A 15,808-nucleotide genomic window follows, 5' to 3' on the forward strand; every position below is an offset into this window, starting at 1 on the left:
AACACTTGTCAGTGAATGAGTCTCTGAAAGGCTTGAAAACCAATGACATTCAAATTTATCCTTGTGTCTGGGTCAGCCTTCAGGCTCCTAATTTACTTGCCTACAGAAACCATGTTTGGAGTTGATTAGATTAAATGCATTATGTTAAAAACCTCATGTGTCATACACTGATTATTAAGAGTAGGTTGGTTTGGGTGTAACAGGCAGAATGCTAAGAATATAGGGGCTAAGTCCACTCTATGGACTCTGAAGTCCATAGAAGACTTAGCCCCTATATTAAGTGCCCTCTCCTGTGAGTGTGGGTAGAATCTATGAATATGATGAGGTAGCGTTTCCATGATTATATTAAATGACAAAAGGGAGATTATTCAGGTAGGCCTAATCAAATCTCATGCGCCCTTGAAAAGTAGAGAATTTTCTCTGGCTGGGAGCAGAAAAGAAAATCAAGGAGTTGAAGCTCTCTAGTTGGCTTTGAAGATGGAGGGAGGTATGTGCCAAGAAATGCAGGCAGCCTTTGAGAGCTCCTGGCTGATAAGCAGTAAGGAAACAGGGATGTCAGTCATACAACCATATGAGAGTGAACCTGAATTGAACAAGGAAGCAGATTCTTCCTAGAGCCTACAGATAAGAGCCCAGCTGACCAACACTTTGGTTTCCACTGTGTGGGGCTCTAAGCAGAGAACCCAGTAGAGGCCACTGGACTTCAGACCTACAGACCTATGAGATCATGAGTTGTTTTAAGCTGTTAAATTTGTGGCAATTAGTCAGGAATAGAAAAGTAACATACTGAGTATTCTGCATCTAGCAAGTGATGAACTAAAGAACATAAACTCCTGGCACATACATACCATCTGTCTCTTCATGACTCCACAGTGGTAGGGACTAAGTATATGCTCAATAAATATTTGTAGTTTGTTTAGATGGTGAGTGAATGTATCAGTGAATTAATGAATGAATAATGAAAAATAATTGGTCAGTCAAATCATCCAACAAATATTTACAGAATACCCAATATGTATCAGGAGACATTCTAGACATTGGACATAGTACACCAAGGTCCAAACTCTCAGGGAACTTATATTGTAGTTTCAAACAAGAATTCAAAGTTCCAGGGATAAGAATTTCTCATATTGGAGGAACAGAAGGTTACTGAAGTGCCATGAATGAAGGCATATGGAGAGAGGGTCATAAGGTCCATAAGGAGCTTTCCGGGCAGGACTATGAGAATCACACATAGAAGGGTGAGTGATGGGGAGACAGTGGAGGGTTACGTGGGGAAATGCTACGATACGATGTATGTTTTTCTCTTTTTTAAAAATTTGTTTTGAGAAAGAGTGAACACATGCAGGGGTGGAGCACACACACACACACACACACACACACACACACAGGGGGGGGGGGGGGAAGGGGCAAGAGAGAATCCCAAGCAGCTCTCAGCACAGAGACTGACGGGAGGCTCTATGAATTGTGAGATCATGACCTGAGCCAAAATCAAGAGTTGGACACTTAACAGACTGAGCCACCCTGGTGCCCCTGCTTTTCTCTTCTAAATCATGAAGGGTCCCAAAGATTCAAATAGTCTTTTAAGTAACACAAAGTAAATGTGAGGAAAACTGATGGCTACAGAGATGACAACGCAATAATCTTCCACATGTAGGTCAAATTTAGAGCTGATATTCCTGTTATACTTTCAATTCAGCATAAACTGCGCCATAAAGAAAACAAAGGACAGTTAAATGTGACCCACCCTTGTCTGCATCCCAAGTTATGTGTGTAAACTATTCATTTTCCTGGTGGAGACTGTCAGTATAATTATGCAACATATATATATACACACATATATTTATGTATATATATATGTAGATCTTTTATTTTAAAAATTTTTAAATGTTTATTTTTGAGAGAGAGAGACAGAGCATGAGCAGGGGAGGGGCAGAGAGAGAGAGAGAGAGAGACAGAATCTGAAGTAGGTTCCAAGCTCCACACTGTCAGCACAGAGCCCTACCAGGGGTTGAACTCACGAGCTATGTAGATCATGTCCTGAGTCCAAGTCAAAGCTCAACTGATTGAATCATCCCGACACCCCTATATATTTTTTTAAAAGACTTGGATGCCCAGTTAATAAAATCTGATTTTTGACTATTTTTAAGCATGTAATACATAGGTAACTAGTTTTTTATTTAATCCACCAACTGCTTATAACATAGTAGGCAGAGCCCCGACATTCCAAGAAAATTTTACAGATTGAAAATATACAGGGAAGTATTTCCTTGGGAAAAAAAGTAGCAAATCAGGCCCCTAAACTTTAAGCAAAATAATCTGGAGAAACTCCAAAGTTTGGAAATCATGGAAGATTAATATTAAGTATACAGCATGTAAAATATAGAAAAACTATCCCATCATGAGCTAAAAATAAAGAGGACATAGCACAGAGGGGCCTTAAATTACATTTACAAAAGGTAGAATGATAAAGTAGGATATTGGAATGAGGAAAGTATTCTTGTCCTAGTTCAAAAAAACATTTTGAAACCCCTAATGGTACTGAAAATTTTCTTTAAAGCAAGCAAAAAAGTTAACAAGAATTGTTAGGGTGTCTAGCACTGCCTACATTGCAAATGTTGTTTACATTTCTTTGAATCTTTGGATGGTGATGATTCTCTGGAATTTATAAGATAAAGAGAGGTGAGAAGAAAGGAAGAAGGGAGAGAGGTTGAAAGAGAGAGAGAACAAACAGGTTAGGAAGAAGGTTCCACTTTGATGCACCGGAAATTGTGTGAAACTGTTTTTCTTTTCTGTAGTCACAATATTTGGGTCTCTAACTGGCCTTCAGTGTATTGAAGCTAGTACTGTGGATGAATGTCTGTGTCAACAAGAATTCAAATGTTGAAGCCCTAGTCCTTAGTGTGATAGTATTTGGAGGTGAAGCCTTTGGAGATAATTAGATCTCAGGTCTTGAGGGTGGAGTCCCATGATGGGATTAGTGCCTGTACAAGAAAATGAAGAGACCAGAGCTCACTCTCTGACATGTGAAGATATGGAAAGAAGGTAGCAGTCTGTAAATCAGGAACAGAGCCTTCACCAAAAATCTGACCAGGCTGGCATCTGGTCTGGAGCTCTCAGCCTCCAGAACCGTGAGAAATAAGCGTTCATTGTTTAAGCCAGTCTATGGTATTCTGTGATAGCAGCCAGAATAGGTTAAGACAGCTAGCGATGCTAAACACTTATCAACAATTGTCTTGCCAGAATGAAACTAGTGTTCCCATTGTTCCCATTGAGAAATTCTACATCTCTGTCAAAGTGAGTAAACTGGGACTTTTGTGAGCATTCCTTATTCAGAAGTTAAACCCTTGAGACAAGATAGAAGACAGTGATTAAAATATGAAAACCAAGTTAACCTTCTGTTTCCATGACTGGTACAATGCATATAGGCTGTGAACTAGGCCTATGCCTATATGTTAATTTGACATCTTCATTGAATCACATATCATTTATTAGGCAGGTAAAAATATTCTGTAAAACATTTGCAGAATTTGTTCCTGAATTGTTTAATCATAAGAAAATAAAAATTCCATGCTCAAAGAATGAAATTAACAGAATATTATAACATTGCCTGAATGCTCTCCTTGTAGAAATAAAAAATATTCTATCTGACTATTTGAGAGAATTGTTCATGTTTTTACTACTTCTGATTTGGCCATTCCCAAAATAAAAAATTCATTTTTAGGGGTCAAAGACATTTTAAGTTGTAGATTCACATATAACACAAAATAGGACTTCATTCTCTCAAGACAGGGAATTCTTTAGCCTTTGGGCAGAGAACTATTACCAGAGAGCAAAAAAAATAAATAAATGTCATGGTCCATCCCTATCTTCCAATAAACAAACAATGGAAGAACAACATAGAAATAGTTAAGTAGAATCTAACCTTAGTCACTTTACCATCCTTGGAACGAAGCACACTTACAAAGAAAAGATCACTGTTCACCTTCAAACCACAATACTTTGATATTTCCCACACAGTCATTCTTTCTTAAAAGGGGATCACTGTCAAAGGAACCTTTCCAGCTGAGAGTCCTTCCCGTGTAGCTCATAGGTAGAGGCTGTCACACATAAATTATATCCATGTAAAGAAAAGACTGTCCCTCCTAGAGACCCCATTGTGGGTGGTAGAATTCTTTGCTCAGCTTTCTCTGAATTTTAGCTTTTCAGAGCATTCAGTATCAGAGGAACAGAATACACATATGTGCACTATAGTGACACAGGAATGGAAAATAGGCCAAATTACCAATTAGAGTAAGGTTGTTTAAAATAAAAAAGGTACTGGCATAATATGGTAATATCCTTCTTCTCATGGTCTATACACACCTGCTTGGAATAAGCATTTCTAAACATAAGTAAAACTTGTTACCTTACTTAAAACTGTATTCCCTTATAGCTTGAATTCCCATCTTTCTCCCGGTCTCTTTATTCACATTAATCTTCGTAGGTCATCTATAGAGACAGACACAATCCATGCCTTTGCTGAACTTATAAGGATACTGTATTTCTCTACTGTTACATTGTTTCCTTTTTGGGTTTTTTTTTTTTTTGGATACCAGAATCATTAACTAGACAATATTTCTCACCCTTACTTGAGACTATCCAGTTCTCCTGATCCAAAGTTAATGAATTTGTGAATCTCATGCCCTAATCAACAGAAACCTGCCAGAATAACTATGAATGAATATGTGAAGACTATAATCTGAGGTCATCAAATAAGAAATAGACCACATCTACTCAGTCACATGTCCATGACACTTCAACGGGGTTTTGCAATAGTGAAGACACTCAGCTCAATTCTGAGAAGAACAAGAACTCAGATGCTATTTTTTAAAAATCTTCTTTGCCTTGTTAATCCTTCCAGACAGGGATGTGTGCACAATCGACCCCTAAAAATCTGTTCTTTTTTAGGGGAGGTTACAGCTTTTAAAAAATTTTACCACAAGAAGGCTGTACTATTTCATCTTTTTCATGTCCACTTCCAGTTTTACTTCAATGTTCAGATACCATATTGGTTTCCATAACTTTAAAAGATTAGATGTTTTTGTTTGCAACTCTTTACCCCCATTATCACAATATTCAAAATAATTCTAACTCAAAATCTATGTGCTAGGGCAGCTGACATGTTTAAGTTCCTCAACTATTTCCTTCTATTTTGTTAAATTCAATATACACTCTATATGTACAAGTTTCTTCAGGTTCTCAAGTCATGGCTTTGAAATTAAGACATACCTAAGAGAACTGTGGCTAGAGAAAGATGGAAAGTGGCATCAGGAGTGGGGCAAAAGGAGACAGTGATTTTTTTGGAAACAGAAATAGAGGAGGATATCAGGGGGAACAAGAAAAGGACCGGAGATGGTGGCAATAGTAAGAGATGTCAGAGGTGTTGGACTATTCCCTGGTTATCTTTATAAGTAAATGGGAAAGGAGGGCTCTAAGCCTTGGCATTGTCCTTTATGATATATGAGGACATGATGACCCTTCCAAAATGTCCCAAATGACCTAGACCATCTAATTTGGGACTACCTGGAATTCATTTCAGGAAGACAGAATATTCAAGAAGGTTTAATGATCTTCCCTCAAAGACTAACTGGATGAATTCAAACTCAAAGAGGGAAACATCTTTCAAATTCACTTTAAAAGCTTTCAAAAATTCTATTTAAAGCTAAAAAGCAGAAGGAGCAAGATTACAGTCGGGCAAATACTGTGAAATATTTGGGGCAAGAATTGGGATGAAGTGGTGAGGAAGGGAAGAATTGCAAGATTTGTTACCTAAGGGGTATAATTACCCACACAACATATTTCCCAAGAACTTTTCAATCTTTAAGCTTTCTGCTTCTGTGCTTTCAAAAGCCAGCCTAGATATAGTCTTCTAAGTGTGTGATCCAGAGGAAATGTGAGATGTATCACTGATTACTTTGAGTTCCCAACTGTCCTATTTTTATAGCTATCTATAGCTATGTAGTTGACAATAAACTATTTCATAAATGTCAGCCACTTCCCGCAAGTTTTAAATTGCTTGCTTATTCTACTTGTGGAAACATTTAGGTAAATGACTTTGATTTCTTTTCTCTAAGTTAATCTTTACCTGTAGCAATGAGAAAATTTGATTTTTATAAAACTACTTTCAAAGAGTGACTTGAGTGTGGCAATCTACTTTTTTTTGCTCTTATTTGTTTATTATTATTTTTTATTATGTATGTTTTTATTTAAACTCCAGTTAGTTAACACACAGTGTAATATAGTTTCAGGTGTACAATATATTGGTTCAATACTTTCCATACATCATCTGGGGCTCACCACCATAAGCACACTCCTTAACCCCCATCACCTATTTAACCCATCTCCCCACAACCTCCCCCTCTGGTATCATCAGTTTGTTCTCCACAGTTAAGAGAGTCTATTTCTTGGTTTGCCTCCCTCTCTCTCTCTCTCTCTCTCTTTTTCCCCCTTGCTCAGTAACCTACTTCTCAAACTAGAGCTTTCTGAGTAGGTAGAAAAACAAGTTTTTTGTTTGTTTGTTTTAAATTGACAATTAGTAGTAGACTAATCAATCCATCTTGCAAGATCCTGAATAGAATTGAAGTCTAGTCCCTCTTTTCTATGTGAGGTACCCCTACCTCGGGCATCCCACTCTGTTGGGGGCCCTTTTATTCCTTAAATGGTGTTACTCCAATAGGTGGAAAAAGTCTGATGCTGAAAGCATTCATTTCTCATTTGCTGACTACGGACCAAGTTCTTTCAGTCAGCTACTTGAGTATCACTAAATTGAAGCATGCTCACTGTGATAAACCAAAAGAATCAAGAGCTGACCTAAATGGATAGAGGCAGCCAAAAAGAACATATTGAAGAAGGTGCATTTTGAATGATGGGAAAGAATTAAATGGTAATAAGGGAGCAGAAAAGAATTTCATTAATGGAAGCAAGGTATAAAGAAAGCTTTGTTTCATATGAAAGGAGTAGGAAAATGATAGTAAGCATGCTTCACTAAATGTTATCAGCATCTAGAAAAACAAAACACAGAATACAGACTATTTCTATTTTGATACATTTTCAGTTATTTAATTGGTAAATATTTATTGAGCATTGACTATTGTCAGTTGTTTTTGATTTTAGTACTTAGCTGGGGGAGTAGGGATGTATGTATAGATTTTCAACATCTAATACATCTTTACATGAATATACTAAGTTTGAAAATGTTTACCCTTTTCTCTCTCTTTTGAACATTGCTATCAGCTTATTGAGCCTTTTCCATTACTTTGTTAGATTAAATATTATGCCTATTTCACATGAGGAAACTGAGGCTCAGAAGTGTTTGGTGATTGGGCCCAAGCTCACATATCTAGAAACTGAACCATGCTGTTTGTCTCCCTAGGTACTCTTCACTGCTATACCAGCTGCCTGCCTGATTTAGGTAAAGTGACAGTGGGCCACTGCCACCACCTTTCCTTAACTAGATAATCTACTGTATGTAGTAATGAGAAATGAAGTTTTTAAATGGGTATTTAAGAAAGCCATAAGGACACCTGTGTGGCTCAGTCAGCTGAGTGTCCAACTTGGCTCAGGTCATGATTTTGTGGTTCATGAGTTCAAATACCATGTCAGGCACAGCTCAGAGCCTGGAGTCTGCTTCGGATTCTGTGTTTTTCTCTCTCTGCCCCTCCCCTGCTCTCTCTCTCAAAAATAAATAAAAATTTAAAAAGTAATTAAATTTAAAAAAAATTTTTAAGAATGAGGATGAAAAGAACTGCCATTATTGAACTCAGAAGTTACAAGATGAAGAAGTCCCTGTTTTCACAGGGACTGAAAAAGAATTCTAGACATATATTTAATGACAGGAACTGGAAGCAACTAGAAGTGTTTTTTGTTTTGTTTTGCTTAATAAAGCACACCAGGGGCATCATGGCATGGTGGGGAGCAGGATTAGGTTCCTGGGCAGTAGAAGGAAGACCCCACTGAAGTTGTGAAGGTGGCTGTGAGGAGAGAAGGTAATGGAAAAGTTAAAAATCATTCCCAAGATGGCAAGCTTAAGAAACCAGGGATGGTAACTATACTGCATGTGATGAAAAATCTGGAATGGAGGGGTTATTTTGGGTATGGTAAGAGGGTGAATTTGAAATTAAATATTAATGTAATCAGGAGCTGCACTGTGTATTTAGAGTAAAATTCCAGGACACCCTCTCCACCTTCAAACTTTTTATACCCTACCATAGCAAAAAGGCCAAAATACTTTTACAGGAAGGAATAATTTGCAAAGACTGGGCTATAAATCCAACTGAACTTGGTGTTGATAGCCCAATCATGGATTTTGTCAGACCACAGATCTGCTATCTCTAGCAGTCCTGTGGAGATTGTGAAGACTGTCTTTTCCTTTTCATCAATGATAGACAAGCTAGTTAGATGTCAGAGTCCTTCCTTCTTTTCCTCCTTCTTCTCTCCCTCCTTGGCTCCCTTCCCACTTTCCCTCCTTTCTGTTTTGGTTTGGGGTAAAATTCATAGGACATATGCTCTTGTCACAGTGGCTGATTTCTCAAGATACTGAATGATGATTTTAGTTAGATAACTGACTCCATACAATAGAATATATCTTAATTCTGGGTATATTTTATAGATTTGTCTCTTTAACCCTGATAAATATCTCCCCTTGGGCCTCATCCTGTTTGTTCAGAGAATAATTTGTTCTGACATTATATTTAATAAATGAATAATCACCAAGGTGTTCCAGCATATATCAGACACCATTAAATACATAGGAAAGTTTTCACCAGTGGAGTCTATTTTATCTAGTCAAATTTTTTCTTATTAATTCAATCCAAACAAGCTTCTCAAAATTAAATATTTCTGTAAATGTGTGTGTATGTTTCTATCATTAACTTTCAAAATTTTATTCTAGTTAAAAACATTAACTTATTTTTTCCTTTAAAAAATAAAACTGTCAGTACTGTTTACTTTAATTCACTTATTTCTTGTCTTGAAAGAAAATCAATAATCTCTATGGTCCAAGATCTATATTTGTCACATTCAACCTTCCTCTACTTCCCTGCCAAATAACAAAAACAATAAAGAAACAAACTCAAGAAACGGAAAGAAATTGAAGAACTACAGGCACCAGCAGGGAAGTCTGACTGGATCTGATAACAATAGAAATTATTTTAACAAAGTTATCGTATTATAGGCATACTGCATCTTTCAGAGAGTAATCAATAGAAAATATACATTTACTCAACATATATTCTACAAACTATTTCATACTACTTTGTTGTTAATGGTAAAGCTGGTCACAGACATACACTTGTTAACTGATGATTCTGTAAAAAGAAAAGTTTCCAAAAGTTACACTACTGCTGTCACTTCCTACTTACAGCAACAGCCTCCAGGATTTGTTTAACAGCATCTGCAGCATCTCGTTCACTATAATATCCTTTTTCCACAATCCTAAAAAAAAGCAAACAAACCATGAAATGCTCCTCAGACACAAGCATTCAGTGGAGTGGATGTGAAAACAAGTTAATTAAGTTGATGTTAAGGAAGATACATTTAAACAATTGCAAGAGGCCAGCATAACACCAGGGGGAATATTTCCATCAGCTGATACTCTAGAAATTTTGGGTTTATTCAAGAAAATGAAAAACATTTATCTTGCCTTAGGCTTGAACTGTCCATCCTATCTGAAGACAAAAAAAAAAAATTATTTTTAAACTTTGTATTGAGAATCCTGTGAAACATATACCAAGTAGGCGACATACCATGAACTATCCTGTGTAATTGCTACACGGCTTCAATAATTATTAATTCATGACCAGTGTTGTTTTATCTATCCATTTATTTTCCATTACCTTTTTTTATTTTGAAGCAAGTATCAGACGTCCATAATTTCATTCATAAATAAGTATTTTTCTCTAAAAATAAAGGATCTTTTAAAACTCATAACTACAGTGCCATTAGCATACCTATAAATTACAGTTCCTTAATATTTTCCAAATGGCAGCGTTTCAAATTTCCAGTTCTCTTGGACATGTTAAAAATTGTTTGTTTGAATCAGTATCCAAATAAGGTCCACACAGTTTGACTGGTACTTATGCCTCTTATTCTCTTTTTTACATGTCCCTCCTCATTCCTCACTCCTTCTCTCTCCCCTCTCTCTCTGTCTGGCCTTCTATTCCAAATACATGATTTGCTCTTTTTGCCTGGATGTGGACAAGGAATCTTTCTTTTCCTTCTTTCCATTTTTTTTAAGGAATCTTCTTTTAACTTAAGTCTTTTTCATTTTACTTTCAGGAATGTTTTCCTGAATTAGATTGATTTGTACTTGTTTTCTTCCATTGCTTTCATTGCTTTGGTTGTCTTCTTTGGGGTGTGCAATTATACACATTATGAGTTTTTTTTTAACTTTTTATTTATATTTGCTTTCTCTCCCATGTTCTTAATTTTAGTATTAAGTAATATTAATTTTACTATTCTACAGATTATGGTATACTTTAATCTGTTTTGTGGGCATATCCTCCTGACATGCTAATTTTCTGTGCTCTTATAATCATTCTGTATTACAATTAATGGAGACACCTGTCTGTTGCTGCTGACTTTTAAGCAAAGATGGTTTACTTAACCTTTTTTACAGAACGATGGGTCAGGATATCTTATAGTTTCATGGCTCTTGACTTTCTAATTATTTTCATGAAGCATTCAAAATTATGTCCTCATACTGTCTGAGATCTCTTCTCCTCTATCTGGAACTTTATCTCTACTCATCTTCTCTGGGTATCAGAGTCTCTTCCGAGCAGTTTCTCCTAATTTACCCAAGGGGCTTCAGAAGTAGTTTCAGGATTCATGGAACCTTGACTGCCTTAAGTCAAGTCCTTCAGACCTTATTGTGGGTGCAGCCCTTGTGCTTCTCAGAAATTTGAATGGCAGAAAGCCCTCACAATTTCAGCTGTTCTTGTATTGGCCCATTCTGCTTCTCAGTGATTTGGAGGCTTTGGAGATTGGAGTGGTCTATTCTTAGGTTTATCAATGTCCCCTTGCTTCCTCTAACATAGAGGCTAATGCCATGTGGCTCTTGCAATGGCCATTAGTTTGTCCTCATTCACTTGTTTCAAGATTTCAAGGGAAACCTTGTCACCTGGTTTTGTTATAGATATTGTCTGTGACTTTTAGATTTTTCTGTCCTAGTTTCTCTATTCTTAAAGGGATATTTCAGAAGACTGGACAACTACACTCTTTCTATTTCTATTTTCTCAAAATTTCAAGAGAAAACACATTTTTGATAGTGCTAAAGATTACCAACTTGCATAAGATGTTTTCCACCAACAAAAAGTCTGTGGTAAAGATATGCCTGAAAAAGTCAATTCAAAACATACAAGAGACAAAATTTCAACAATGTTTATAATTTTGCATTGAAAACTTTTAGGCTATTAATATCTTATATAGCACAGTTATTTTTTGGAAAGTATCTTCCTTCCTTCCTTTTATTTTTTTTTAAGGTTGTGGCAAGAGGTTGTTAAGTTCTCAAAGCCGGTATTAAAAGTTGGATTTAAAAATCTATAAAAAAAAAAAAAAAAAAAAAAGCCACCTGGGTGGCTCAGTCAGTTAAGCGGCTGACTTTGGCTCAGGTCATGATCTCACAGTTCGTAGGTTCGAGCCCCACATTGGGCTCTGTGCTGACAGCTCGGAGCCTGGAGCCTGCTTCAGATTCTATGTCTCTCTCTCTCTCTCTCTCTCTCTCTCTCTCTGCACCTCCCTGGCTCACACTCTGTCTCTCTTTCTTTCAAAAATAAATAAACATTAAAAAATTTTTGGGAAAAATAAAATAAAAACCTATAAAATGTTTCCAAAATAGGGGATGGATGATGAGAAAAAGCAGAAACAAAACCAGATATCAAGTAAAAAATGCATAAGAACATACCTCAGTGACCATAATTATCAAGAATCAGAAAAATTATATGGATGCAAAAATTTCAATTATTTTCTTGATTCAACACTGGCAGTAGACACAAATGCATTATCTTTTTAAAGGAGGAAAGATGGAATATCCTTCTTCACCTTTTTATTTATCAGACACCTGTTATGTGTCAAGGTCAAATAAAATGTCAAAGTAGATTACAATATTAAGGGAATCATTATTAATTGGTTCTTGAAAATCAATTTTCATACAATATTTCCTTTTAAGATCACACATTCTTCCAATTCATGATTAAGTTACATAGTCTACTTCCTAGAAATACTTGAGAACTTAATTGAAGTAATTATTTGCACTATACTTTCTGAATATTTTAAAATTAAGTGTGAGAGAAGAGGAAAAGAAGGACTAGCCTGTCAGAGTAAGTTGAGAATGTTGGCTACCTCTGCATTTTGCTCTAAATGTGGATTTTGTGGTACATCCATCAACCAACTCAAATGTAACAAGTGTCTCCTCTGTGTGTGACACCTGCACTCTAGCAGCTTGGCTTTCCTCAGTCCTCTTAAAGGAGGGGATTTGTTACAAAGACAGTGGAAAGGAATGGCCAATAGCTGACTTTCTTTCTGCCTTCCATTCTTCTCAGAAGAGGATAAACTCAGTTACTTTCTGGGCTGCAAAAAACAGCATGGATTTTCCCCATAGCCAGTCACCAAGGCTTTGTGCCAACTGCTCTCTGGCACTGCTCTAGGGGTGCTACTCATTGCTTAGTCCATGTAAGCAGTACTCTGCCAAGTTGCACAAACCTGTGCAGCCTCTCTGATGAGAAATCCTCCTTGTCTGATAAATACATAAGTTCTTATGACTATATCCCCACCTCTTAGAAAGGGAGTGTTTCACTCGCTAGAAATTTCTCCCTATATTTTGATTTACTATGATGCCCCAGCTTTGGCCTACATATGATGTTTATGAATTTTTACTTGGGTATCATTTAGAGTTAACTGCCTGTGCTCAGAATGTGACCATGTGTGTGCATGTCTAGGGACTGGCTGGATAAAGGAGTGAATTTTCTTGGGACCTGTTTTCAGGTGGGATAGAGGGAAGAATAATAGGTGTAAGAATAGTTAATGGAAATCTCCCAAATTTTCCACAACATATGTTAAATTAGTAAAGCATTTCATCTAGTTAATGGAAACAGTGAATTCTAACATATATGTTCATTCTTTCATTTATTCAAGAAATATTATGGAATGACTGTTATGTGCTGGGCATCCAGTAGTGAACCAGACATGGCCTCTGCACTTATGGGGTTACTCTTGGTATATGCGGACAGACAATCAATACAGTGTGCTAAATACTGTGGCAGAGGTATTAGAGAATGACCTGAGGGCTCACAGAGAGGGCCACTGATACATTCTGGAGGCCATGCACGGTGGGAAGAGGATTCTAGACATAGCTATATCTCTAGACTGCAAGGGTGTATAAAAGTTTTCTAGTTGCAGAAAGGGTAGGAGCTGAGAGTGGAATAGGTATGGAGGAGGAACAGGGACTAAAGAGGAAAAAGACTGCTTTTAAAAAAAAATTTTTTTTGAGAGAGACAGGGAGCATATATATGTTGGGGAAAAAGGCAGGGTGGGGTGAAAGAAAGAGAGAGACCATCTTAAGCAGCCTGCACACTCAGCATGGAGCTCAACACGAGGATTGATCCCACAAACCTAGGATCATGGTCTGGGTGGGAATCAAGAGTCAGACGTTCAACTGACTGAGTCACCCAGGCACCCAGGAAGGAGACTGTTCTAAGAAAAAAGACCAAAACTACAGTGAGAATTAGAGAGTGTAGATGGCATAATGATAGTCAATCAACATTTCTAACTGTCTAACATGAGTCAGGTATTTGCTGAAGTTATAAAATTTGGGTCCTGCCCCACAGGAAACCAGAGTACAGAAATTATTAGCAAAAGCATCGCCACAGATGTAAAAACATGTTATACTAAGGTTTGTACAGCCAAAGGATTTATAAATTCTGTTGTCAGAAATTTCTCTAGAGTAAGCATGTGGGATAGGAACACAGAATGCAGGCATTTTCCCCACCCCATCCCCTTGACCTCTATTCTCCATTGCTTCACCGCGTCTCTTCCAGGCTCCTTCTGTTAAAAGGCATTTTGTTCCCAGTGGATTTGTTTCCAGAGCTAGGTTTCTGGAACTCAGACATTCATCTTTAAGTTATTTTATAAGTTGAGCTTCCACCCAGGCCATTCATGGCTGACTAGAAAGATCAACAGCAGTGAACTACTCAAGTTGCAAATGCAGGTTTTTAACTTAACAGCTAAGATTGGAAGTGAAGACATTAGTGACCAAGCAAAGGAAAATAAGTCTTACAATCTTTTTCTCTCCATTTAGGCGTGACTATAGTAGATATGTTTGGCCAATGCCTTCTGCAGATTATCATGGGAAAATTCTTAGCCTTCTCACTAGATTGTTGCTTTGATCACCCAGAGAACCTAGCTCCCAGCCTTGCTCATACTGGGCAGTCACAGATATTTGTGGAATCAATACTAACTGCCAAGGGAATGAGTGCCAGAGAAATTTCAGACTGTGGTTATCTGAACAACTGCTTTGCCTGTGGTCCTTATCACGGGGAACAAAGCACTGGACTAGAAACTGGTGCTCATCAGAAGTATGCCGGCTATGGATCCAGAGGGAGAGCAGCCATTGAGACATTTCCCAAAGCGAAATGCAACAGGTATAAAGGTTCTTGTTGGCCTTAGGAATACATTCCAAGTTAGTTCCTAGATATTATTGTAATAACATGAATCTTTTCTGAAACTTATTTTGAATAAAATAAAAATGATTCAAATCAGCAAAATACAGCATTTGTTTCATGAGGCAATACATACCAATTTCGACATAAAATTTAGCTAGAATCTCAAAAAAAACCCCCAAGTTGCCAAGTACATCCAGTCAATAGTTTATAGCTTTATACAAAATATACTAGTGCCTTCAATTTTTAGAAGCAATGAAATATTCAATCATTGTAGGGGTTTTAGAGCTGTAAAAAATAGGATAATTTTGTTTTTTATATTTAAATATACTTATTGCTATATTACTCCTTGGATTTAGCAAACTAATTTCCTTTTCATGCTCTGTAAAATAATAAGAAGGCAGTTAAGATGTTATCAGCATCTTAAGATTGTTTGCAAAGGCCCAGGGCCATATAGTTTGTCGCCATTAAGCACAATTTCCTATTGTTCCATTGTGAACTGGGCTAGAAGACTCAGGGCTAAAAACAAAGACTCAGGATTTCGATCACAATGGGACCCAAAAAGCTACCGTGAGATCTCACTGCCCATGGGTCCCTCAGTCACTACCAGGGCTAACAGGCCTAGCAGACATCTGCAGATCTCGGAAGGAAGTGTAATAGGGATGTGTCTCTGTAGGCTCTCAGGCTGTGATTCTCTGACCTCATCAGGCTTCTTAGTCCTAGACCGTGCTTTATACTGCCACCATTTGCTGTGTTGGTGTGCATGCTCCTCTTCCCCACAGTTGGGACTGCTTTCCTTCTCATTATTTTAAAACAGCAGGATGAAAAAGCACAGGCAATGCCTATTTCTTTCCATGAATCTGCTTTAAAATATGACTTTTGTGCATCTGTTGCTGTCACCTTAATTGCTGCAAATTGAATTGAGCACATCTCCCGGCTGGCAGTTAGCACAGGCAATGCAGTTGAAGAGCTCTAATCTGATCATATCCTGAGGCCCTCAGACCTCCTGGCCTGCAGATTAGGAGCCCTACTGCTTTCCTCAACAATGACAGCTTTTTCTCAAATGGAGGTGCTATTAGATGACTATAGGTTTTCGTGAGAAAGATACTGGTCTG

The 15,808-nt window shown here is 37.3% G+C and overlaps 1 protein-coding gene across 4 annotated transcripts in view; it reads right to left on the reverse strand.

Annotated features, from left to right (window-relative positions):
* CAMK4 (calcium/calmodulin dependent protein kinase IV) overlaps positions 1-15,808 on the reverse strand; it is a 217,495-nt gene that overhangs the window by 54,776 nt on the left and 146,911 nt on the right. For all 4 annotated transcript variants that reach the window (XM_039222978.1, XM_039222981.1, XM_039222980.1 and 1 more), the window contains one exon: positions 9,402-9,474. In XM_039222978.1, the coding sequence (XP_039078909.1) occupies positions 9,402-9,474 (73 nt within the window). The remainder of the gene's footprint in view (positions 1-9,401; positions 9,475-15,808) is intronic.

The sequence above is a fragment of the Hyaena hyaena genome, unplaced genomic scaffold (genome assembly GCF_003009895.1).
Source record: "Hyaena hyaena isolate Hyena2069 unplaced genomic scaffold, ASM300989v1 scaffold_1232, whole genome shotgun sequence".
Lineage (NCBI taxonomy): Eukaryota > Metazoa > Chordata > Mammalia > Carnivora > Hyaenidae > Hyaena > Hyaena hyaena.